General features: G+C 41.1%; 1 protein-coding gene across 2 annotated transcripts in view; it reads left to right on the top strand.

Moving 5' to 3' along the window:
- Nucleotides 1-8,866: 8,866 nt before the first annotated feature.
- Nucleotides 8,867-27,002, top strand: part of ERO1A (endoplasmic reticulum oxidoreductase 1 alpha) — a 41,141-nt gene continuing 23,005 nt past the window's right edge. Inside the window, exons 1-6 of one of the 2 annotated variants that reach the window (XM_058163072.1) lie at nucleotides 8,867-9,273; nucleotides 18,036-18,155; nucleotides 20,705-20,788; nucleotides 23,681-23,719; nucleotides 24,167-24,249; nucleotides 25,890-25,963. In XM_058163072.1, coding sequence (XP_058019055.1) covers nucleotides 9,145-9,273; nucleotides 18,036-18,155; nucleotides 20,705-20,788; nucleotides 23,681-23,719; nucleotides 24,167-24,249; nucleotides 25,890-25,963 — 529 coding nt within the window. In that variant the 5' untranslated portion in view covers nucleotides 8,867-9,144. The remainder of the gene's footprint in view (nucleotides 9,274-18,035; nucleotides 18,156-20,704; nucleotides 20,789-23,680; nucleotides 23,720-24,166; nucleotides 24,250-25,889; nucleotides 25,964-27,002) is intronic. The other variant, XM_058163071.1, reaches the window with a different exon arrangement.

The raw sequence follows: 27,002 nt of genomic DNA, 5'->3' as shown, positions 1-27,002 counted from the left end.
GATGGTTATCCAACATTTTCTTAAAAATTTCCAGTGTTGGAGCATTCACAACTTCTGAAGGCAAGTCGTTCCACTTATTAATTATTCTAACTGTCAGGAAATTTCTCCTTAGTTCTAAGTTGCTTCTTTCTTTGATCAGTTTCCACCCATTGCTTCTTGTTCTACCCTCAGGTGCTTTGGAGAACAGCCGGACTCCCTCTTCTTTGTGGCAACCCCTGAGATATTGGAACACAGCTATCATGTCTCCCCTAGTCCTTCTTTTTATTAAACTAGACATACCCAGTTCCTCTAACCGTTCTTCATATGTTTTAGCCTCCAGTCCCCTAATCATCTTTGTTGCTCTTCTCTGCACTCTTTCTAGAGTCTCAACATAAACTGAACATTCCAATTACTTCTCCAAATTACTTCTCCTCCCAAGAAGGAGGTTATCCAGAGTGACAGAAAGTGCCTTTTTAGAATAGAAGAATAGAATAGAATAGAATTTTTATTGGCCAAGTGTGATTGGACACACAAGGAATTTGTCTTGGTGCATATGCTCTCAGTGTACATAAAAGAAAAGATACGTTCATCAAGGTACAACATTTACAACACAATTGATGGTCAATATATCAATATAAATCATAAGGATTGCCATCAACATTTTTCCATCAACAAGATTAAACAAACCCAGATCCTTCCATCCAAGGATTCTGCACCCTCTCAAAAGCAACTCAATCCTTGGGGTTCTTTGAGCTTGGTTGTTTTCTTCCAGACTTTTCATTGCCCAAACTAAGTTAACATTTCAACCTTGAGCTACAAATATTCTCCTTTATTGGCAATTCCATCTTCTGAGTTAACAGAATTCTGCAGCTAAGCCAATGTACTCCCAACTCAGACTTGCTGTAAACTATACCTCCCATTTAATAGGTGAAAATTTGCAGAGTTTGTAGACAGCTCATTTCACCATTGGAGGGAATTCTTACCCTTCTTTTCTCTTACTCATCCTTGCCATTCCTGAGCTTCAGCTGATTTGACAGCTCCTCTAAGCAAGCAAGGCATTAGAGGCTGTTTAGCACATTTCTATCTGATTTTGAAAAAGCTAAGTTGAATGGGACCACTTATTTGGATGGGAGCCACCAACAAATCCCACTCTAGTATTTATTTATTTATTTATTTATTTATTTATTTATTTGCATTTATATCTCGCCCTTCTCCCAAGACTCAGGGCGGCTTACACTATGTCAAGCAATAGTCTTCATCCATTTGTATATTATATACAAAGTCAACTTATTGCCCCCAACATCTGGGTCCTCATTTTACCTACCTTATAAAGGATGGAAGGCTGAGTCAACCTTGGGCCTAGTGGGGCTTGAACCTGCAGTAATTGCAAGCAGCTGCTGTTAATAACAGACTGTCAGCAGTCTGAGCCACTCAAGGACCCTATTAAAAGGACCCTATTTGTTTGTATTAAAAACAAAGTGGCAATGGCAATTTACTGCTATAACACTTCTAGAACAACTACATGAATTAAGTTATTAATTTATTAAGTCATTAGGAACTGAGCTCAGGCTGGGTTCACCTCAGTGGTGGGATTCAAATTTTTTTTACTACTGGTTCTGTGGGCGTGGCTTGGTGAGTGTGGCAGGGACGGATACTATAAAATCTCCATTCCCACCCCACTCCAGGGGAAGGTTACTGCAAAATCCCCATTTCTTCCCCATTAGCTGGGACTTAGAGGCAGAGAATAGATGGGGGCGGGGCCAGCCAGAGCTGGTATTTACCGATTCTCCGAACTACTCAAAATTTCCGCTACCAGTTCTCCAGAACTGGTCAGAACCTGCTGAATACCACCTCTGGTTCACCTCCTAATGATTTACCTTACCCGTACCTTGTTCTTCTACACTTTCTGAGAAAGTGGAAGGAAAGTACTGATTAGCTTATGGTATTCTGAGTGTCATCTGAGGTCAGCAGAAACCAAGACAATTTAGCAAGTCTGCTTTCAGGTTTAAAGGACTGGGGGAAGAAAGGACTAGATAGAATGTTACATGGAAGTGCCCCAAATGCTAATGCTACTAATAAATTGTAACAATAGATTTTCCTCTTCCATCTAAAATAAATGGCAAAGTCAATGCAAAGTCCTGGGCATTAGTTCAAAGTAGATACTTGGAAATCTGGTTTAAAACTGACACTCAGAAATCAAGTTTACAATTGACACTAAGGCTGTGCCCCATTTCCACCAAGTAGCAGCAAAATCTGCAGAGTAAATGTTGGATAAAATAAGTGGAACTGATTAAAAAAAACTCTGCTGTTGTCTTACATGCCACTGATTCTTCTTTACAGGAAATTTAAATGCAATATGAAAGTAACATGTGCTTGGGTAGAGGCCAAATACTTGTTCAGTAGCTACTACAGCAGTATTTTTGTCCATCTCCAAGAAGTATTTCTGAAACCACCATTGCATTCCAAACACTGATGATTCAGGAGTCACAGGAAGCTTCATAGGGGTGTGTCCCTAATCATTCAGCTTAGGAGCTTGATGGGGATGTTACACAGAGCAGTAGATATTGCTCTGTATACACCCCTGCAATCTTTTGGCTATGACCCAATAGCCCTGTTATTAAAATGTTTACAGCCGGTCATTCTGCTTTCTCCCTAGCACATGTGTAAGGCAGCTGACATCATAAATATGATTAAACTAATAACATCACAGAGGACAAGACAAATAAAATAACAAAAAATCAAACAAGGCAGAGGGATAACTCATGAAGGCCGCTGACTTGATGGACTAAGAAAATCTTTCAAAGGATATTTAAATGAATAGAAAAACCAACTGGATTTGAGATTTTCAAAGTCTGCTCCACAATGCTTATGCTCCCACAACACATTGAACCATTGACTAGCTAAGTCCATTTTACAATAACATGCTCTGCAAACCCAGATTGTAAAGCTAGTTCAAGTTCAATTGTATCATGGAAAGCCAGAAAGTTGGGTGGAGTATAATAGAATTACAATACATTAATAATTGAGTGTATTGTGTACCTCATTTAGGGTGTGACAATAATTAAGGTATTATATTGTGGATCACAGTCAGGTCCATCTATCAAAGCACAGGCAGATGTGCAAAACACTCCCCTTTGCACCCATCATTTCAGCATCTAGGATTTTACAAGAAAATGAAACACCCTGAGCCAAAAATGTTGGAACACCTGTCCTCAGTTCAACATCCCTTGGACCAAGAGCAACTAAGGGAAACTAATCAAGGAGAGATGCAACCTAGAACTAAGGAAAAATTTCCTGACAGTTAGAACAATTAATCAGTGAAACAACTTGCCTCCAGAAGTTGTAAATGCTCCAACACTGTAAGTTTTTAAGAAGAGATTGGACAACCATTTGTCTGAAGTGGTGTAGGGTTTCCTGCCTAAGCAGGGGGCTGGACTAGAAGACCTCCAAGGTCCCTTCCAAATCTGTTATTCTGCTTCTGTTAAGACCATTTTCATCTGATTTCAAGTAGTAAAGAACTACATATATTGTCCATATATTGAACTACATATATTGTCCATATGTCAGAGTGAAACTTTTATATTTTGGATGCCATGGAATTATGTCCTCTTAATAAGTAATATAATCATATGGAAAGAAATTAAGAACATGTCAGAATACCTTAGCTTTATATTAACTTAAACGTAAACTTTATATAATCATATAAAACCGTGCTAACCAAATAGATCATCAATCAGTTTGTTAATGCACTGTCACTATTGTCATTATGTAATGCCAATCATTATGCAGCGTTAGAGCATAGTGGTAATGTATACTTTTATACCATATACTGTAATTGAGGTATATGGATGGATGGATGGATGGGTGTTGCATGAAAATGAATTAGAATAGACTCACTTAAAGCAAACCATAAAGAGGATTTTGCTCAGGAAGATGTCAGGTTACATGATCCACTGACAACCACTAGAACAAAAACTTCAAAGAAAACACAACAAGATACAGTTCTTCAATGAAATATACTTCCCAAAACAACAAATAGTTTCCATGTGAAGAGAGAGAAGAAATGGCATTCTAGTGAAAGAATACTAGGAGAGATGAGAAAGGATCAAGGTAGAACTGGCCAGACTTTGATTAACTTAAGCCTTGTTATAAAAACTTAAGCACAGCAGTTATCATCCCACCATGATTTTTCTGAAACTCAGCCCTGGCCTGGCAGGCAGACTTTGAACTGAGTGGTTTAGTGGTTAAGACACTGGGCTTGTTGACCAGAAGGTTGGCAGTTTGAGACCCAAGTACTGTGTGATGAGGTAAACTCCTGTTATATGCCCCAGCTCCTGCCAACCTAGCAGTTCAAAAGCATGTAAACACAAGTAGATAAATAGGTGTAACTTCTGTGGGAAGATCAGAGCTTTCTATGTGCTTCAGCATATACAGTAGTTCATGCCATTCACATGACCATGGAAGTATCTTCAGACAACGCTGCTCCCTTGACTAGAAAATGGAATGAGCATTGCCCCCTGGCCTGAATGAATTAGGGAAAACTTTGCCTTTTTTTAAAAAAAGATATGTACAACACTTACCATATAGCTTTCAATTCAGAAGTGAAGAAGGCAAACAACTTGCTTTTTTTTTCTTTTTATGTGACCTGAGTCTGGATAGAAAAAGAAGAATAGGTGGTATTGGAGATGTAATAAAGACCCCATATGACCCTTAGTATGGTAGTATGAGCAAATGGAGGCCTATTTACATAATGTCCATTTACTAGAAGGCAAACTGTTGAGGGTGACACCTATTACTTGTTCAAGGATTTCAACATCACACATTAAAACTAAAAGTGTGAAGATTTGAGATGAATAAAAGAAAATACTATGTACCAGACACATGGTTAAACAAGTGAATTTATTATCAGATGTGCGCGATGGCTATCTCTAGAGCGGGTGTCAGCAACCTGCAACTCTGGAGCCGCATGCGGCTCTTTGGGCCCTCTGCTGTGGCTCCCTGTTGGGTGATCTCACCACTGGCTGGCCCCGCCCCTCGCCCTCCCCTCCCAGTCACTCCTCACCTGGCCTGAGAAGGTAAGGGGGATGGAGGGGGATGGAGAAGCAGCCAGGGCAGAGACATAGAGAGATACAGAAAGAGAGGGAGGGCGGGAGGGATGGAAGGAGGGTGAGAGAGAGAGATGACAAAAGGGTTTTGTGGTTCCAGGTGTTTTTTAACAACCGGTTCGCTACCCTAATGGGTAGGCGTGGCTAGGGAGTCATGTGACTGGTGGAAATGAGTGACATCGAGTTGGCCACGCCCACCCAGGTTTTGTGGCTCCTGGTGTTTTCTTTTCTGTGGGAAATGGGTCCAAATGGCTCTTTGAGTGTTTAAGGTTTTAAATTAAATTAAAATTATCTAATAAGTAATATCAATGCTAAGTGAGGTTAGAATTTGGCATTTTGTTAAGCTGCAGCAGTCCAGCTTTTCCTACCATGTTGCCTATCCCTACATTATTCTGTATAGATTATTTTATATTTTTGCTTTATATATTTTGGATCTTTTTTGCATTTTGCATTTCTGTACACTTGCTATTAATTTCTCCTTCCTCAGGGAGGAAGCATATTGGAGGTGGGTTGGGATGGGATTACTACTGTCAAAACAATTAAAAAAAATCTCCCCCCTGAATTGGATAAAACTCATTAGAAGCCAGCCTTAAGTTTCTTATTTCCTTAGCTTGGCGGCAGAAGACAAATTCTGCTTTTAGCTATAGGCTGATCATTTCTGTCCTTAAAAAAATGGCCAATCTAATTATTATTTTTGTACCTTTGAGTCAGTGTTGACACTTGTGACTGCCTGGACCAGTTTTCTGCAGTTTTCTTGGCAAGATTTCAGAAATCGTTTGCCTGTTTCCTAGGATAGGAAGATAGCAACTGGCCGAAGGTCACCCAGCTGGCTTTGTGCTAAGGCAGGATGGCGGTTTATGGCCTGGTGCCCTAACCACTACACCAAACTGGCCCATAAGTGAATGTGCAAATATGAAGAACATCTATAATGTTGACATATTTGCTTTCTTCCTGTCCTTCAGAATTAATTGGCTCAATAAAACCTATAACCTTCCTTTGATCTTTTCAATATAGCTTGATTCTCAAACCTCAATAATATTCCTTCACTCAAGTTTATTGGTATCTTTTTCCAAATCCAACAGATACACGAGCAAGATACAACTCAAAATCAGACTGAATTAGAATCATTTCTCTTTCCCACTGAGGTACTCTTGAATTGTTATACCATCCTCTATGGTTTTAATGTTTATAGTTCTCTATAACTTGAATAGAATAGAATAGAATAGAATAGAATAGAATAGAATAGAATAGAATAGAATAGAATAGAATAGAATAGAATAGAATAGAATAGAATATTGGCCAAGTGTGATTGGACACACAAGGAATTTGTCTTGGTGCATATGCTCTCGGTGTTCAGAAAAGATACGTTCATCAAGAATCATAAGGTACAACGCTTAATGATAGTCATAGGTACAAATAAGCAATCAGGAAACAATATCAATATAAATCATAAGGATACAAGCAACAAAGTTACAGTCATACAGACATAAGTGGAAAGAGATGGGTGATGGGAACGATGAGAAGATTAATAGTAGTGCAGATTTAGTAAATAGTTGACAGTGTTGAGGGAATTATTTGTTTAGCTGAGTGATGGTGTTCGGGAAGAAACTGTTCTTGTGTTTAGTTGTTCTGGTGTACAGTGCTTGTAGTGTTGTATATTTTTATATATTTTTTTCTTCAAGATTAGTCAATTTCCAAACATTTTATATTACGATCAATTTTTGTTCCCAATATTGATGCAGACACACCTAAAATTTCAGTTATTTTCTATATGTCAGTGACGGAATTTTGAATTTGCTGCAGTCAAAAACACTAAGTTTCTCTGTGATTTATATGGTGTTGAAGTATTTTCTCTATTTTTGCTCCCAAAACTTTTATGGAGATGAGTGTTATGGCGCAGTTTCTTACGTTACCACCTAAAACAATGCTGATTCACAAATTGCAATATTGTACTTCAGGGTGTGGATCAAGTGTGCATCCGCCTGATGGTATTTCTTGGTTACGTACATCTTCCCATGCATTAACATCACGGTTTGCTCTAGGGAACCAAGTCATCCATTATACTGTTCTCCTGTTGATCAGATACATCCAGATGCATCAGCATAATGCCCCACCCATACTACATACAGTAACATCTGACACACACTCATAGTGTTTACCAGCATGTACACCTAGACATCACAACAAATACGGAGTTTGCTGTTCAGATCCTAGACATCATAACTTAGATCACAGGCCAAACTGCATGTACCTTAAATAGGAGGAATCTATCCTTAAACATATCCCAGAAAACTGATTCTGGAATTATCTGATAGCTTGAATTTCAACAAAACAAAGCAAAAATTCCTGCACTGGCAACTTTATTAAATTCTTAACAGCACTAGAGCAATCTCTATTTCCCCACCTGATCTCTCCCATACAAATGCTACGAGAAACAGCATGAAGGCATTATGGTCTAGCTGCTAAGGCACCAGGCTAGAAATCAGGAGATTGTGAGTTCTAATCCCACTTTAGGTATAAATGGTGGCTGGGTGATTTTGGGCCAGTCAATCTCCCTCAGCCCAATTCACCTCCCAGGGTGATTGTTGTGGAGGTAACAGGTAGAGGAAGATATATTAGATATAAAAATTAAAATATTATTATTATGTTCACTGCTTTGAATTATTTATAAAAATAATAAAAGCAGGATAAATGTCTGGAGGCAAACTGGACTTTCTGGTTTTTCTTTGAAGACATTTCACTTCTCACCCAAGCAGCTTCTTCAGCTCTGAGAATCTCCTGCCTTTAATCAAAATCATAAATAAGAATAAACGATTTGAAAGTCTTAAAATCTCAGGACTTTCCGTGGGTGGTTCTCTTACGTCTTCTGCAAAGTAACTCACCTAGCACCCACCTTGATGTAATTCCTGTGCAGGCCCATAACTAACATAAGAATTTGAGGCAAAGATGGGCGGAGATATTTAAAAAGAGCACCTGTAACTTCTGTTGCAGAAGCTGTTTCTATTAAGGTGGAGAGTATATTGCGGTTATTAGAATCTATTTGTATTCTGTCCTTACAATCAAATTTCATTGAATTTCATTAATTCAATGAAAAATGAATTACTTTTCATTGCTGCTGCTTCTGCTTCTTTTAAGTTACTTCAGCCCTCTTGTCGGTTGATCACTATTTTAGGGTTTGTTTCCAGTGAACATCTTATTTTATGTTATTTCTTCACCTGATTAAGATTCAGGAGGGTTGCGGTTACCAAGGTGGAAAAAATCTGGGAAGATTTCTTTTTATAAAAGGAAATAAATCCAGGCAGGCAGGCAGGCACCTTAACCAGGAACCAAACAGATCTGAGGTGTGTCTCAAAGGGGCCTTTTCTTCAAAGTGGGCTGCCTTTTTGAAGCACCTTCCAGACGACTATGACATGCATCAGGGGTCTCCAAGCTTGGCAACTTTGAGCTTGGTGGACTTCAACTCCCAGAATTCCCCAGCCAGCTTTGCTGGCTGGGGGATTCTGGGAGTTGAAGTCCACCAGGCTCAAAGTTGCCAAGCTTGGAGACCCCTGACCTGGATGACTGAAGGTGACTGCGAATCTCTGCAGGCAACCTAAGGCGTGTCGTGTGTCTTGCCCTGAGGACAAGACCGTCCCAACCCCGCCCGCCAGTCCACGCGTGGGGAAAAAAAAAAAAAAGAAACCAAGGCGGAGTAGAAAGAGATGCCACCCCGGGGTCAAACTCTTTTCTTCACGCCGATCCGCACGTCCGGATTGGCGCGGGGACCTCAATACCTCGAGGAGGCACCGAGGAGAGGCAGGATGGGGCTGAGGGACCCGGGACAGGGAGATTCCCAGCAAGGCGAGGCCGAGCAAGGGACGAGGCTCTTTCCCCATCGGGGCCCCTCCCAGCGCAGGCTGGGCAAAGGCGCGACGCCTCTGGTTGTGTGCGGGCCGCGCCGCACGTCCCCTCGGTGGGGAAGATGACGCTCCGGCAGGAGGGAGGCGGGAGGCGGGTCTGACCGGCGGAGCTGAAGAGCTCCATCCAGCTCAGACTCGCTTTAGCTGCGGCAGAAGCGAACATGTCGCTGGTGCCTTCTCGTCGCCAGTGCCGGGCGCTGCTGGTCCTCCACCTCCTCCTCCTCCTCGCCCTGCTCTCCAGAGGCGCTTCCCCCGAAGCCCCGTCGGCGGAGCAGCGCTGCTTTTGTCAGGTGAGCCGGGCCGGCAGGTAAGCGGGTGCTTCCTTTGCCCACCCCTTAGGGCTCGCTCAGCCCGGGGGCAGATCCGGAATATATAGCACACACACACACACATATATAGCACACATACACACATATATATGTAGCAGCACACACATATATCGGCTTCGCTGGGGAAGCCTCTCTACAGCAGGGGTCTCCAAGCTTGGCAACTTTGAGCCTGGTGGACTCCAACTCCCAGAATTCCCCAGCCAGCTTTGCTGGCTGGGGAATTCTGGGAGTTGAAGTCCATCAGGCTCAAAGTTGCCAAGCTTGGAGACCCCTGCTTTACAGCACACGGGGCTCGGATCCAAGCTTTGGGCTCGGGGAGATGTCAGAATGGGGGCGCCCGTGTTTGTTTGAGCTCCCCCACAAGCTCTGAAAAGAGAAGGGCTTCTCCCCGGAGATTTGGTGGGAGATTTGATGGAAGAGTTGCGGTGCTGTAAGCGCCAGGAGCTTCTCGGAGCTCTAACCCTTCCTAGGCAAGCCCCAAGGCGCAGGCTTGCTCTGTAATTAAGCCTGAATGGGATCATAAAAGTGGAAGGGCCATTAACGCTACGGGAGCCCGGATTCTGTTGCCTTTCTGGATAACTTGTTCCCACGGGCTACCTGGTTCCCTCAGGAGAAAGTGTGGCCTTTGGTACGGCTCGAAGGATTGGGGAGAAAGAGGCTTTGATGTTAAAAGGGATTATTTGTACGGCTATCCTAGCGTGCCGTATCTTTATTGTACCTAGGATGGTATTTTATATTATGATTGGCAGTATCTTGGTATTAGTTTGAGGCTACATCCTTAAAAGGTTTTATGGATTTCAGCTTGGCTCTCTGCTTATTTGTAGCCTATGACTATCATTAAGCGTTAAATTTGCCAAAGTGTTCTTTTTCCATATTTTTAATCATATCTTATGCTTGTAAACTAAGTAAAATCTATTTGGATATGTTAAGTTGTGTAAGATATGATATGGCCAATACCCTTTATAAAATATGTGGGTGTGAGTGTAGGGGGGGAAATCAATAAAAATTTATTTTAAAAAAAGTGTTAAATTTGTACCCTATGACTATCATTAAGTGTTGTAAGTGTTGTACCTTGATGAAGGTATCTTTTCTTTTATGTACACTGAGAGCATATGCACCAAGACAAATTCCTTGTGTGTCCAATCACACTTGGCCAATAAAAAAAAATCTATTCTATTCTATTCTATTCTATTCTATTCTATTCTATTCTATTCTATTCTATTCTATTCTATTCTATTCTATTCTATTCTGTGTTAAACAAATCGTTGAAAGGCAGTTGGATAAGAGGAACAAGCTCTTCTTGTACAGCATCCTTTCCCAGGCTGGTACCTCCCAGATGTGTTGGACACTGTTGGAAATTTTACAGTTTGGATTGGGCTTAACTACAGGGAGCCAGTTGCTTGGTTTGTTCCTTAGGATCTGTGGCTATCTTGGTAATTTGCTTTTTTTTAAAAAAACAACACCATCTTTTGAGAAACGCATAATAATGAATGGGAGGCTACTGTGTTGTAAAGCAAAGAAGCACCTACTTCAAACACTCTGTGTAGTATTTCTAATTATACCCTTAGGGTATACAAAGAGTTGTAGCTGTATTTTGTTTGCTGTCTGATACATGGGGATTTTGTGATTGGTCACACATCCACTGTGGTAGCTATTTGATGTAGAATTTTAACACGCTTTTGAAATTCACTAGTTTAAAATGTTGGTGACCCCTGGCTTAACATATGTAGCCATTGTAAATTATAAACTATACAAACCATAATAGGTGTTAACCCAGGGAACTCTGAATCTAGCAAGCTGTAATTTAGTGAATTATTTAAACCAGGTCTGAGAATTTCAATCCCAAAATACTGAATCTGGAACTTTACATACTCACATAGTGGTAGATCTCATTGGATTTATTACAACTTCTGAGTAGACATGTAGAGCAAAACAACTAAAAATTGTTTCTAGTGATATGGCCCCTGGTTGTGCGACCATTGTGTGACCAATGTCTCACTAGAAACTAACTTGTCAAACCTAGACCAAGGCTTGATAAAGACAAGAGCTCTTCCAAAGAGTTTTTTCTATTGATTAGCTTTGCTGGTTGAGGAACTCTGGGAGTTGAAGTCCACAAGTCTTAAAAGAGCCAAATTTGCAGACCGCTGGATTAGAAGATGCTGTCTTTGAGTGGGATGGGTGACTGTTTTTAATGTGTTGTTTTATTATGATGATTTATTCCAATGGACAGTTTTACTTAACATAAGTTTAGTGTGGATGATTCATCGTACTGTATTATGTTGTGTAATTGGAGGAGTCATTATACAATATGGCAATATACAAGAATAAGTTTCTGAATTGCTACCAATCTGAAAAGGTCCTTTAACTTTCACAATTATTTTCCTAATCTACAAAGTAAGGGCAGTGATTATATAGCCCAAGTTGTGTTGATTGTGATACATTGTAAAGCCTATTTCCTCTAAATTTAGTGCATTGAGGATGCAGCCTTTATAAAGATTCCAAGTTTTCTGGTGGCTTCTCAGAAACTCATTGCTGTTATCTCTGGGTAGGTTGTGCAAAATATTCTGGAACTACTTAAAGATGGTCTATTTTTTTTTTTTGCTAATGATAAGAATAAGTACCAGTAGAAAAAAATGTTTGTAACTCAGGGTTGAGCTGTGGCAGTGGTGAAATATAACATTTGTTACTACCGGTTCTGTGGGCATCGCTTGGGGGGGGGGCAAGGTGACTGGGTGGGTGTGGCCAACTTTTTTTTTTACTTTTAAAAACATTTTTTCTACAGATTCTCCAGCCGAAGAGGTTGTAGAAAAATGCTTTTAAAAGTTAAAAAAAAATCTCTGATGATCGTGCAGCTCAGTGGGGCATGGGGGGGGGGAGGGATTTTTGCTACCCGTTCGCCGAACTCCCTGCTGCCATCGCTACTGGATTGGGTGATCCGGTCCGAACCGGGAGCATTTCACCTCTGAGCTGTGGGGTCCTTGGTGATCTCTGAACTTGGTTTTCTTGCAGGTGTTTATTACCAAACCAGGTAACAACAAACTAGGTAAATCCACATATTAAAAATCATCCTGATATAGCTGCTGTCATCTGCTAGCACTGATGATGTTACCTAGTTTGGTAATGAAATGGTTGCAGGAAAACCACTGAGCTCCGAGAGCACCAAGCAACCCCATAAGAATGATGATCTCCAGATATTCCAATACCATTAATTCTAACCTTCATTGCTCATGCCAAGGGATGCAATCCTATTTTGCTGATTTGTGTGCTGCTTCAGATTTAGGCCTCATTTTTATTAACAGGGGGATGTGTGTAATCATGTGACACATCCCCCATGTTTGAGGTGACACACATGACTGAGATCTGGATTAACTTTTTTTGCAAGATATGACAAAATGAACATCATTTTGAGGGCCCTATCTACAGTATTTCGTTCAGATATTGGGATTCTTGCAGTAGGCTAAGCTGTAATGTAGCCTTGTGAATGTTTACTATTATATACAGTCAGCCAATTATGATATGTTCAGTAAGTAACCCATGGTTAAGAAAATTATAGTTCCTTGTATTGTGCAAAGATAGCGGAGCTTGTTCAAGGCCTCATTGCATATGTCTCCAAACTGATGTATGTTGAGTTGGAGTATCAGGCCACATGGAGAGCATTGTTCCAGAAAGGATGCTTTAAAGACATAGCTAGCAGAAAGTTGCTCAAGAATCACAGATTAAGATTGCAGGGTTTACTCTAATCCTAACTTTCTTCAGTGATCTTTCCTGAAATCAGCATTGCCAGAACAGCATACACTCGTTTTTTGGTTTTGCAGTTCCCTTCATTTGCCCATGTTGGTGTATATTGATTGCTTCAGCCAGAGTATAATATAAATGAATTTTAAGAGGTACGTGTTTATTTCAAAAGAAGTGATAATGCACATTTGTTCCTAAATTAATAGACATCCCTAATGACTAAGAATGAAAATGAGCTCAGTCAAATACTTACTGTCTGAGTTTTATATTCAATATACCTATAGATGCTTTCATCTATAGGTATATTGCTCCCTATTTTTTTATTAAGGAAAGAGTTTATTGCTAGAAGAATAATTTTGTCTAGTATGATTTGAGCATCTTTTAAGTTAAAGACTCTCTCCCATTTTGTAGGATTGAATTCTAGAATATATACACAATATATAACGATTGTGCTTAAGGTGTATTTCTGTCTGGCCTTTATGAAGTTCTTAATGGCTGGTTCCATTGGATGATTTGAGTTTTTTAGTAGAAAGCATACATTGATAAACATACAATGATTAAAAACAATTGTATGCATTTGCAAAGCTTGCCAGCCAAACCACCTCTCTCTGGATCACACAAGGAAGTGAGACATTGCTACCGACTGTAGGATTTTGTTAACAAATTGTGTTAGCACTTCAGTGTGAAGCTTTTAAACGTGACTAATAACTTGAATTGTACTAGGCAGAAGTCAAATGGGGAGCTTGTAAGAATCCCCACCTCTCTCCCCCCTCCCTCTCTCTCTTTCTCTCTCTCTGCAACTTCCTTGTGAGGCCACATGCTATAAATTTCCCTTCCCCGGAAATTACTCTTTTCCCTGCTGTTTGTCAAAGTTTTCTCTCGCATTTGGCTTCTGAAGCAAACAATCACACAACGAAAGCGATTACTAAATCACTGAGTAACTTGAATACATTGTTTTAAATGATAGATTACTGAATGGATCCCTTCTTCCTCCCTTAAGGCATAGGTGATGATAATTAAATTAATTTAAGCCCTGTCATTTTTGTTTAAAAAAACACCCAAGTTATGAAAAGAATCAATAAGGTACATAAAACAGGATTGTCTTTCAACAAAATGAAATAGGTAACCATTTTATTGCTTGTCATTTTTAAGTTGTTTGTTAAAAAAAAAAAAGCCCGCTTAAGTAGAATGGTTTTTACTGCCCATGAGAAAAATAGGGAACAGATGTTTTTCTTTGGTGTGTGTGTGTGTGTGTGTGTGTGTAACTCTTCCAACTTCTGCACGGGCTCAAACAAAAACAAATGGAATCTTGGATGGCTGAAGGAGTCTTCTGGACAGCACTGGAGATGTCCTTCTGTTTTTGATGGAAGAGGTTTGGATGGAGAACAACAGGCTTCTAGTGAACCCTGGTATGATGGAGTGGCTGTGGGTGGGGAATTCCTTTGTATCTGGGGGTTTACCAGTTTTGGTATTGGATGGATTTGCACTGCCCCAAATGACCCTGGTGTGTAATCTGGGGGGTGGTGGTGTTCCTCTTAGACTCATGGTTTCTGCTCAAGGAGCAGATAGCAATTGTGGTTAGGAGAACCTTTCCTCATTTTTGTGCTGTGTACCAGTTGTGCTCTTTCCTGGATTGGAAAGCTGTTTTCTTACTCACTCATGTCCTGGTCATCTCAAGTATGGACTACCGCAGTATGCTTGTACATGGGGCTACCCTTGAAAAATATCCAGAAGCTGCAGCTAGGGGAGAATGTGGCTACACGGGTAGTTCTGGTTGCCCCTAGGGGTGCATATGTAACATTTCTGCTGTGTGAGCAGCATTAGGTGCCATTTTGCTTCCGGGTCAAATTTATGGTGTTGGTTATCGCCTTAAAAGCCTTTCATGCAGTGGTGAAATTTAGCCGGCTCTCACTGGATTGCGTGATCCAGTAGTGCTGGTGGCGGGAGGCTTCGCCCAGCCGCCTGAATGTCATAACGTCCTGTTTTTGACCCTCTGCACATGCGCAGAAGACTCTGTGCATGTGTTCTGTCCCCCCCAACCACAACCAACCACAACCACAACGAACCTACGATTGCCTGCCAAGTTCTCTTATCTCCTCAGACCAGTGTAACTGCAGTTCAGAAATAAACAGAAATCCAGAAGCCAAAGTCTTTGTCTCAAAATATTGCAGCCAATGTTTCCAAGAGTCAGTTTTTGTCCGTCACAAGAAGCTACAGAGCAGCTCCTCCTGCTTTTATACCCTGTGGAGTGTGGCTCCGTGACTCAGCACTCTCTAGGCCTGCCCCACCCCTTCTTTTGTTGTTCCCGCCTCTCCTTTCTGTGATGCCTGGGATTTAACCAGGACTGATTGTCAGCAGCTGAGTCTTGAGGCGTTTCCTGGGAGAGGGAAGGTGCGGGAGAAAGAGGCCTCGTCATCTCCTCCACCTGGCCTGCCTCTGGATCCTGGAGCAGAGCCAGAGAGGAAGGTCCTGCAGAGGGAAGGCCTGTCGGCTCTTCCCCCTCACTCTCTGAGTCACTCTCTGCCAAGAAGCCAGGCTCAGGAGCCAAAGACACAACAGCATGTGTGGAGGAGGTGCGCACAAGCATAGTGAGCGCCCATGTGCTCCCATTTGCGAACTGGTAGCGAATGTAAGTGAATACCACCCCTGCTTTCATGAGATGGAACCAGGTTACCTGAGGAACCGTCTTGTTCCAATTACATTGACCTAATCAGGCAGAGGGGGTATTGTCACAAACCCCATCTGCTAAATAATTCTGACCAAATTCCAACCTGTGAGCCTAGGAAGAGTGTCTTTCTACCATTGCTATTTTGCTTAAAACTAGTAAATACCGATTTACATTTAAAATGGCAAGATGAGGTCATGTTGATTGTGGCAACCTGCAAACAGCCATAATTGTGGGCTGGTTGCTGAGCACCCGACATGTGGCCATATGACCTCCAGGAGGGCAGCCGTTGGAACTTCAGAATTGGAACATAGGGACCTTTGGGGGGGATCCATCATAATTTTGAATGCTTACTAAATGATTCATACTTATTTACTCCTCTAGTTATTGTGGACTATAGGGGCTGATGCTCATCTCCCATTGAGCTAGCAAAGACATTTCTACGGTCATATGGCCAGTGCGTAATATGTATACATGAAAGAAAATTTACTGAATTCGGTGAAATTTTAATTTAGACCAGTGGTAGTCAACCTGGTCCCTACCACCCACTAGTGGGCGTTCCAGCTTTCATGATGGGCAGTAGGGGTTTTGTTCGATACTGAAGCACTTTCCTTTTTTTTAATTTAATTGACTTAAAAAAAATATTCATAACATTATTTAAAAACATTTTTATTAGGTTTTCATAAATTTCTGAAAATATACTATTTGTATTGCCTGGGCATAAGTTTAGTTCATATTACGTAAGTGAAACTAAATAGTGCTATAGTGCGACCGCAAACAAAAGAGCCTCATCCCAGAACAGCTCGTGCATCTCCCCCCACACCACCCAGCTGTAACAGACAAGCAGAGCTGGTAGCCGGCACACACACACCCCTAAATTTTGTAAAGTAAAATTGCTTCCCTACTTTATAAATCACCATTACTGTCAAACTGGTGGGCGGTTAGAAAATTTTACTACTAACAGAGATACAAAAGTGGGCGGTAGGTATAAAAAGGTTGACTACCCCTGATTTAGACAAATGAGTCCAGATATCATGTGTGAGAGAAAGAGGGTGATGATGACAGCCCCTCCCTCATAGTTTAATATAGTATAAGTTTGATTGACGCGGTGTATAGTATAAGTTTGGGACGCGGTGGCTCAGGGAATGCGGTGGCTCAGTGGCTAAGACACTGAGCTTGTCGATCAGAAAGGTCTGCAGTTCAGCGATTCAAATCCCTAGTGCCACATAATGGAGTGAGCTCCCAATACTTGCCCCAGCTTCTACCATCCTAGCAGTTTGAAAGCATGTAAAAATGCAAGTAGAAAAATAGGGACCACCTTGGTGGGAAGATAACAGCGTTCCATGTGCCTTTGGTGTTTAGTCATGCCAGCCACATGAAGACGGAATTATCATCAGACAGTGCTGGCTCTTTGGCTTAGAAACAGAGATGAGCACCGCCACCTAGAGTCGGGAATGACTAGCACATATGTGCAAGGGGAACTTTTCCTTTACCTTAAGTTCGATTGTCGGATGCAAGAAATAAGGAACCAGGATAGAGTTCAAAAGTCCTACAAATTTATTTCATGCTACTTGTTCACAAGAATCTGAACTTCTAACGGTAAAGGTGAATTGGCCCCAGGTGAATTGGCCCTCAATGGACTTCAAGGTGAGGGGACTGGACTTAGGTCTCTTACTGGAGTGTAGAGACTCTAAATGATGCGTTCAATTCCTCCGTTGGTTTCTGCCTGATCGTCTCCTACACCGATGTAGACAGTAGGGTTCTTTAAGTTGGCAAGATTCTGGTTATAGGTGTGGAACAATAAAGAATTCACCTTGGAAGACTCACCAGGGTGTCATTCTTGGTTTGGGACCTGACCATTTGGACATAATGGCCAATCAGAACCTGGTGCGCTTTTGCGTACTTTCCTCTTTTCAGTAGCAAAACCATTGAGCAAGTCCCGTATAGTTGATTCAGTAAGAATGCTAGCTTATGTAAAACAAAAAAGTTAGGATTCATAAACCAAAAACGAGTTCTAACGGTACTATGGGGCAAAGCCATAACTACTGGTTTGAGTAACACTAAATTAAGCAAAATATCCTTTCCCCTCAAAAAGGAAGTGTAAAAATGTGAGGCAATGGGAGAAGGTGAAGTGAATGCCTTATTTCCCCTTCTAGTTTCAAGCACGTTTGGATGCATTGAGAGCACAATTGTCTTTCAAGCATAGAGATAATTTGGATCTCGGGTATTAAAAATTCTTTTTTTTTTTTTTTACTAAATGCTGATTAATTGTTACAGGAATTATTTTGGTCTTTTAAAAAATCTAATCTTTTTTTCTCATTAGGTCACCGGTCATTTAGACGACTGCACTTGTGATGTCGAGACTATTGATACCTTCAACAATTATAAACTTTTCCCCCAGTTGCAAGAACTTCTGCAAAGTGATTATTTCAGATATTACAAGGTAGCTGTTTACTTTTCTTATGCATATACACCCATATTTATTGTGACATTCTCTTTTTGGGAAAAGCAATGTCCTACATAGTGGAGTAAGAAACACTAGGCCAAAGAAATTAAAAACAAATAGTAAGAAAAAAGAGGTAAAACTTTTTATGCTTACAATAGCAATAGCACTTTACAGCACTCTCTAAACAGTTTACAGAGTCAACGTATTGCCTCCAACAATCTAGGTCCTCATTTTACCCACCTCGGAAGGATGGAAGGCTGAGTCAATCTTGAGCCTGGTGAGATTTGAACTGTCAAATTGCAGGCAGTCGGCAGAAGTAGCCTGCAGTACTGCCTTCTAACCACTGCACCACTGTGGCTCTTATTACTTGCTCTAACCATCTTACTACTTCCGTGCCCACTTACTAAGCTACCTCCTTTAAACTGATCACCTCTCTTGTTTGATGATCTTACCAGTTCCTCCAACCAAAACCTTCTAAATCTTTCTGGCTGAGAAAGTCTGGGAATTGAAGTCCATATATCTTAAAATTGCCATGTTTAAAAAACACTGTTGTAAATGGTGAATCCGCCTCATTTATTTTGTACTGAGCACTTCTGTATTTTACCCACAGTCATTCTGCACCTATTTATTCTTGACTTTATCAAGGGAATCACAAATCCTCTCTTCTTACCTGCCCAGAGTTGAATTAATTTCTAAACTAGCCACATATTTTCATGCTTATTTTACTTCTACTACATACAGCTGTATGTAGATATACTACATATGCCAACTAATTTTCAGCTTCTCATTCAGACCAAACAGTCTGTAATTCAGGCTTATTTTTATTTACATGATGCATTTTTTCTAAGTCCAAAAATGTACAAAATATTTCTCCAGGTAAAACAATTGCATCTGTTACATTTTTAATGTTCTCAGAGTGTTTATAATTATATAAGTCTTTTCCCTTGGGGAGGAACATAACTTTTATAGCAGGGGTCTCCACTACCTCTGGAGCAGGGGTCTCCAACCCTGACAACTTTAAGACTTGTGGACTTCAACTCCCAGAATTCCTCAGCCAGCTTTGCTTGAAGTTCACAAATCTTAAAGTTGACAAGGTTGGAGACCCCTGGATTATTCATTTCAGCTACACTCTTTCAGGTATGACTGAAATAAAAATCTGAATTACTCCTTCCAACATTCCCTCACTATCATGTCATTCCAAATCGTTTCATCATTTTTCATTCCGCTACTGTAACTCCGTAAACTTCCGTGAAATCCCAAATCTCTTACATTTCACATTGTTACAAGAGGTTGCCATGTTCTCTTTCCCCCTTCATTCCCTTAGATTACAGTAATTTAACTTCTGATTATTTATCATACTCTTCAGAATCAACTATAAAATAGTTCAGCATTTTCTATTTTTTTTAAGTGCTTATTTTTTGAGAATGCTTATTGTACATACATAGGTATGTTTACTCTTTTTAGGAATCAAATCTGAGACAAAGATCTCAGTATTAGTTTTCAAATTCTTAAATATTGTATACATGAAGAAGAAAAAAGTTGTTTATGTGGTATATACTGTTTGGTGAAAAGTAATGGTTTAAGGCACCGGATTAAAAACCAGAAAACCAGTAAGAGACCAGTTTTAATTGTAATTCTAGCCCTGTCTTAGTCATGAAAACCAGCTGGGTGACTTTGGGCCAGTCACTCTCTCGAAGCCCAACTCTCCTCTCAGGGTTGTTGTTGTGGGGAAAATAGGAGGAGGAAGAAGTTATTAGGTATGTCAGCTACCTTGAGTTATTCATCAAAACAATAGAGATGAGAAAGCAATAATTAAAAATACATTCTAATGGGTTGTCAGAAATATATTGCATTTAATTCCAACAGCTACTACTACACATTTCGACCCATTTTTCAGTTTCATGACTTAGCCTTGGTTAAAATATTTAGTGTTTTGATTATTTAGAATCACAGAAGACGGTATAGAACAGGGGCGTCAAACTTGATTTCATTGAGGGCTGCATCAGGGTTGTGTTTGACCTGGGGGGCTGGGTGGGTGTGGCCAGGGTGGGTGTGGCCAGTCGACGTCAATCCTGCAGCTCTCTGCTAGTGAAAACGCAGCTGGGGCAGCATGCGCATCTCCTCTGGTCTCTGTTTTCAGCCACAACGGCCTCCTACAGCCCTCTGCCACTGAAAATGGAGCTGGGGCGCGCCAACCCCCCGCTCCGTTTTCACTGGCAGAGGCACTGCAGGGTGGTCCTTCGCTGTTTCCAGGGTGGCCCTATGGGCCAGTTCTAAGCACCTTGCGGGCCAGATTTGGCCCGCGGGCCTTGAGTTTGACCCCTCTGGTATAGAAGAAAGCATTAGACTTTTATGTGAGCAGACTTTTATTTCATCCTTGGTTTGTGTATAATTTAAACCAGGGGTCTCCAACCTTGGCAACTTTAAGTCTTGTGGACTTCAACTCCCAGAGAACTTTGGGAGTTGAAGTCCACAAGTCTTAAAGTTGCCAAGGTTGGAAACCCCTGGTTTAAACATAGCGTTCACTCTTTTCTCCTCTTTTCCAGGTTAACCTAAAGAAACCTTGTCCTTTCTGGAGCGATGGCAGTCACTGTGGAATTAGACATTGTGCAGTTAATCCGTGCCCATCTGTAAGTGCCAGGAAACAAAATGAAATCCTTTTCTATTTTCCCCAATCCTGATATATTTTAATACATTCCATTTAGCCTGCAGAAGACTTGCTTTATGGAAAATACAAAAGCTGAACCTTGGCAATATCCCAGCGTGCTTCTTTGTTTTACAGGTAGTCCTCAACGTATGACCACAATTGAGCCCAAACTTTTTGATTCTCAAAGAGACATTTGTTAAATGAGTTTTTACCCCATTTTACAACCTCGCTTCCCACAATTGTTAAGTGAATCACTAAGTTAAGTTAGTAACACTATTGTTAAGTGAATCTGGCTTCCTCATTGACTTGTCATGTCATCACATGACTCTTGGACACTGCAACCGTCGTAAATATGAATCAGTTGCCAAGCATCTGAATTTTGATCACATGATCATGGGGATTCTCCAATAGTCACAAGTTTGAAAAACGGTTCTAAGTCGCTTTTTCAGTGCCTAAATGTCACTTTTTCAGTCGCTATAAATGAACTGTTGTAAGTCGAGAACTACCTGTATTTTGTTCTGAAAAATACGATAGAAAATCTGTTTCTTCTATCAGTTATTTTAGAAGAACTGTTTGGCTTCTGCTTGTTTTGTTGATAATATGACTTCCTGTACATGCTCAAGGAATATATGAGTTCTCCTTGCCTGTTCATGGAGCTCTGCTAGCCATCCTTCTTCTCCAGATGGGAGTCATCAGATGTTTCTTCAGAATTACATCAGAGGGAAATATGATTCCAGCAATGGAGAGAAGTCTAGCCTTTGTAGCCCCTTCTTCCAGCTGCAATCCCTTTAATACATTGAAAGCGGGTATATAAATATCACACGTTCAACCAACATAGAGTTCGCAGTACATTGAAAGTATTATATCCGTGATGGCGAACCTATGGCATGAGTGCCAGAAGTGGCACGCCGAGCCATCTCTCCAGGCACACCAGTCTTCACCAGTTGTTCTTCTAGGTTCTGGTCTTCACGTGTGCGGGAGCGTCAAACCAGAAGAGCAGCTCCCTGGCACGCATGCCCACACCGGGAAGCTGAGCTTCCAGTTTCTAGTGCACGCATGTGCACCGGCCAGCTGGTCTTTGTGCATGCATGTGCGTCAGAAACTAGAAGACCATGTGCATGCTAGGGAACTGGTCTTACGTTTTCCAGCACTCCTGCATGTGTGCGTCAGGGAGCTGCTCTTATGGCTTCCAGTGCTCCCCTGCCCACCCGCGCTCCAGTTTTAGCGTTCGGTGCCGAAAAGTTTCGCTAACACTGTACTATATGATAGACTGTCTGTAGCAGTTTTTTCAACCTGGAACTTGTCAGATTGTCAAAACTGAATTGACAGTGTTTAGAAGATAAAATATTGTACGGTTAAAACGAGGGAACTGAAGGACCACTATGCCCTCATGTCTTTTTAATATCTTTTGGTGAATCTATTTTCTGGCCCACCTTCTGGTTTGAACGGGTGAAAATTGAAGAGTCCTTGAAAAAAAAAAAGATGCCTTGTTCTGGAATGTCTTTTCCAATTCCTATATTTTGTACTTTTTTAGATCAGTGATAAGAATTAGTTTTGCTGAGTTACTTTTTTTAATCTCCTTTTTTAAAAATAGTAATGGTGGCCTGTTTTTGTTTTTTTATGGGTTTATTATCACATTTCTGATGTTTCTAATTTAGTTCCCCTTTTGATATTCTGCTATTATAGACTATTGGAAGATCTTTGTGATGCTTTCTCTATTGCTTAATTTCTGGTTTGGAAATAATTTCAGTTGAAGGAGATTAAATATGTCTTATTTTGTGATAGCGGTAATAAAAATTAAAAGATTAAGAAAAGGATCATCATTATTCATCAAAAAGCCTCTGTTTTTTACTTAGAGTGTTCCATGAGCTAGCCCAGAGTTCTGCAAACTTGGCTCTTTTAAGACTTGTGGACTTCAACTACTAGAGTTCCTCAGCCAGCTTTGCTGGCTGAGGAACTCTGGGAGTTGAAGTCCACAAGTCTTAAAAGAGCCAAGTTTATAGACCCCTGAACTAGCTGATTCTGGATTGTAAGCCTAGTTTTAACAAAAAGTATTAAAACAGTTATGATGGCTTGTCTAAGAAAGCATAGTTAAAACAAATCATGGCTTCATGTGATCCCTGAAATTAGATATGACAAAATTTGGTTTATACTTTCTATTCAAATTGCTTCTCCAGCAAAAATTTGGCAGTGGATCCAACAACCTCTGTTGTTTTATGTTGGCATACCAAATAAATAAACACTTCACTGAGCTGTGATGGCACAGTGGTTAGAGTGCAGTAATGTAGGTTACTTCTGCTGATCACCAGCTGCCAGAAGTTTGGCAGATCGAATCTCACCAGGGTCAAGGTTAACTCAGCCTTCCATCCTTCCGAGGTCGGTAAAATGAGGACCCAGATTGTTAGGGGCAATATACTGATTCTGTAAACCGCTTAGAAAGGGCTGTAAAGCACTATGAAGCGGTATATAAGTCTAAATCGGGTGAAATTCAGCAGGTTCTGACAGGTTCTGGAGAACTGGTAGCGGAAATTTTGAGCAGTTCAGAGAACCGGCAGCAGAAATTTTGAATAGTTTGGAGATCCAGCAAATACCCCCTCTGGCTGGTCCCAGAGTGGGGTGGGAATGGAGATTTTGCAAAACCCTTCCCTCAGGAGTGGGGAGGGAATGTGGATTTTGCTGGATCCTTCCCCTGGAGTGGGGAGGGAATGGAGATTTTGCAGTATCCTTCCCCTGTCATGCCCACCAAGCTACACCCACCAAGCCACACCCACAGAACCGGTAGTAAAAAAATTTAGATTTCACCACTGGTCTAAATGCTATTGCTATTGCTAATGCTATTGCTATCAAACATGACCTCATTATCTCTTGTTTTCAGGAAGCGGTTCCTTGTGGAATTAGATCAGAGACTAATAAGGTAAGTAACAAACAGGCCCAGTCAGAATTCACTGGATCCAGGATAACTGTCCTGTTCTCTATGTGTATTTGAAGAGACCAATAAATTATTGGTTTTTTCCTTAAAGTAATGATAACTTGTTTTATGAGTCATTGTGATAACCATCAACCGACTTGGTTGTCTGTCATTCTAACTTCAAATAGGTATATGCACTTAAGATCCCAATAAACATACATCCTAAAAAGGCTCTTAGGTATGTCTAGTAACGATTAGACGAACTTTTTAGCTAGAATAGATACAAGCAAGAGGATTTTTTAAAAATCGATCACAAAGAAAGAGGGTGAGGGATCCTGAGTGGCCCGTGGCTCATGTGACAGGCAAGAGTTGATCTGAGGATTGCTGGTTGCTAACTCACAGTGGTGAATCCACTTGGATCAGTTTCACATCTCCTGTCCTCTTGTTTTACAGTATGCAGAAGCAGCTGTTGCCACTCCCTTGGCTGAAAGCTGTGAAAAAGCAGAAAACCTTGGGGCTGTTGACAAATCTTTGAGGTATAATTTGTTTTTCTGGATAAACATGATGGCAGGGTGTTTGCTGGTCACATGCATTTTCTTCTTCCCTTAGAAGTTAGTTTATTTACCAGTATTTGATTTTTAACTTACCTTTATGAGTAACTCAAGGCAGTGAACACACCTAATATTTTTTCCTCCCCTTATTTTCCCTGCAACAACTCTGTGAGAGGAGTTGATCCAAGACCCGAGAGAGTGGCTGGCCCAAAGTCAACCTAGCTGGCTTTTATGCCTCATATGGGACTAGAACTCACAGTCTCCTGGTTTCTAAGCCAGCACCTTAACCACTTTAGCTTGTACTTTTTACTGTAGTTTGCCTAGACCCACCTTGTCAGAGAGGGATGATGGAAGAATTGTATATCGTTTCCTCTGCATAACTCAATGGTGACTTTTTATAATGTAAAAATCATTTCATTTGTAAACCCCTCACTTTCAGCTGGGAGTTTCATTTTGTCCACAAGCAAAATAGCCCAGGTTCCATAGTTCATCTTACCTAAGAAGCATGCTTTTTGTCTCTTCTGCAGGCATGAGTACTTTTAATAGCTTTAAAGAAAAGGGGAAGTTTTTTTAGTTTGGCAACATCCGTTCCTATTATTTCAGTCAGTTGCAATAGCACTTAGACTTATAGGAATAGCACTTAGTATATACCATTTCACAATGCTTTACAGCCCTCTTTAAGCAGTTTACAGAGTCAATTTATTTATTTATTTATTATTTATTTATTATTTTGATTTTTATACCGCCCTTCTCCCGAAGTGCTCAGGGCGGTGTACAGGCAAAATAAAAACAGACAATACAATGTACAATTTAAAATACAAATTAAAAAACTTATTTTAAATTAGCCTAAAAAGTTTAAAATATATAATAAACTAAAACCCCATTTAAAATTATTAATAGAGAATTTAAAATCGATAAAATTTAAGCCAGCCCTGCGCGAATGAAAAGATATGTCTTCAGTTTGCGACGGAAGGTCCGAAGGTCAGGTATTTGGCGTAAACCCGGGGGAAGCTCGTTCCAGAGTGTGGGAGCCCCCACAGAGAAGGACCTTCCCCTGGGGGCCGCCAGCCGACATTGCTTGGCGGACGGCACCCTGAGAAGTCCCTCTCTGTGAGAGCGTACGGGTCGGTGGGAGGCATGCGGTAACAGCAGGCGGTCCCGTAAGTATTTATTTATTGCCCCCAACAGTCTGGGTCCTCATTTTACCAACTTCCAAAGGATGGAAGACCGAGTCAGATATGTATAGTAGGTGGCTTAGACAGCACAATGTGTTTAGCCATAGTTTCTTAAAGTATATTGTATGAACTGTTAAGCTGTGTTTGCATATCACACTAAGTTATAAAATGAGGTTTACAAACTACACTTATTGGATTCATATTAACATAAATCAAAACCACAACTTTATTATGTTTTAGTGCAAGTGGTGTTTCAGTTATATATTCAACCCATGTTGAAGTGCCAAATACAGCGTTCCTGCCCGCCTTCTTAACTGTTGCCTACCAATGTTTTTGGGCATGCTGATACTACGTGTGACACTTCCACACCTCCCACAGTTATTTTACCCAGGTCCCTGTATTTATGTAGAACCATTTTCATGCACAAACATTTTCTCACTTATTTTGCAGTGAAGAAACTGCACGGGCTATGATTCAATGGACCCAGCATGACGATTCTTCAGAAAACTTTTGTGAAGCTGATGGTACTGTTGGTGTCTCCATTGCCTGTGTTTCTATTAAGGCTTCTAAGGTGGTTGGAAGGATAACAGAATTGGAAGGGATTTTGGAGATCTTCTGTGCCAACCGTCTGCTCAAGCAGAGAAGTGCTATGCCATTTCAGACACATGGTTGTCCAATCTCTTCTTAAAAACCCCTAGTGCCCACTACCTCTGGAGCAGGGGTCTCCAACCTTGACAACTTTAAGACTTGTGGACTTCAACTCCCAGAATTCCTCAGCCAGCTTTGCTTGAAGTTCACAAATCTTAAAGTTGACAAGGTTGGAGACCCCTGCTCTGGAAGATATAAAGAAAGCTGGCATATGTATTTGAGATACACAGACACATGTCTGTTATCTTGATGGTCACCCCCTTACTCTTACGTAAAATTTAAACTCCTCTAAACTACCTGGAGTGGGAGGAGAAGATAAAAGAATATAGGAGAAAGCTATAGTCGAAATCAGAGGTCCCCAAACTTTATGGCTGGGTGGACCAGTATGGGGTGGGGGTGGGGAGAGGGAAACCGGCCTGCTGCTAGTGCAAGTCCAGCTGCGCATGTGGGGGTGAAATCCAAAAATTTTTCCTACCGGTTCTGTGGGCGTGGCTTGGTGGGCGTGGCAGGGGAAGGATACTGCAAAATCTCCATTCCCTCCCCTTCTAGAGGAAAGATATTGCAAAATCTCCATTCCCACACTACTCTGGGGCCAGCCAGAGGTGGTATTTGCCAGTTCTTTGAACTACTCAAAATTTCCGCTACCGGTTCTCCAGCACCTGTTAGAACCTGCTGGATTTCACCCCTGATGTGTGGGCTGACTAGCTCACGTGGCCTGGTTCCAAAGAGACCGCAACCCGGTAGTAGGCCATCACTCGGAGTTTGGGGACTCCTGGTCTGAATTATAGTGCTTGCCGTTTATTTGGTTATATGATGACCAAATCATAACCAAATAAGCTTTGCTGGCTGAGGGACTCTGGGAGTTGAAGTCCACAAGTCTTAAAGGGACCAAGGTTGGAGACCCCTGATCTAGAT

The sequence above is a fragment of the Ahaetulla prasina genome, chromosome 1 (assembly GCF_028640845.1).
Source record: "Ahaetulla prasina isolate Xishuangbanna chromosome 1, ASM2864084v1, whole genome shotgun sequence".
NCBI lineage: Eukaryota > Metazoa > Chordata > Lepidosauria > Squamata > Colubridae > Ahaetulla > Ahaetulla prasina.
The sequence above is the reverse complement of the archived record's forward strand: the minus strand, read 5'-3'. Positions and strand labels throughout refer to the sequence as shown.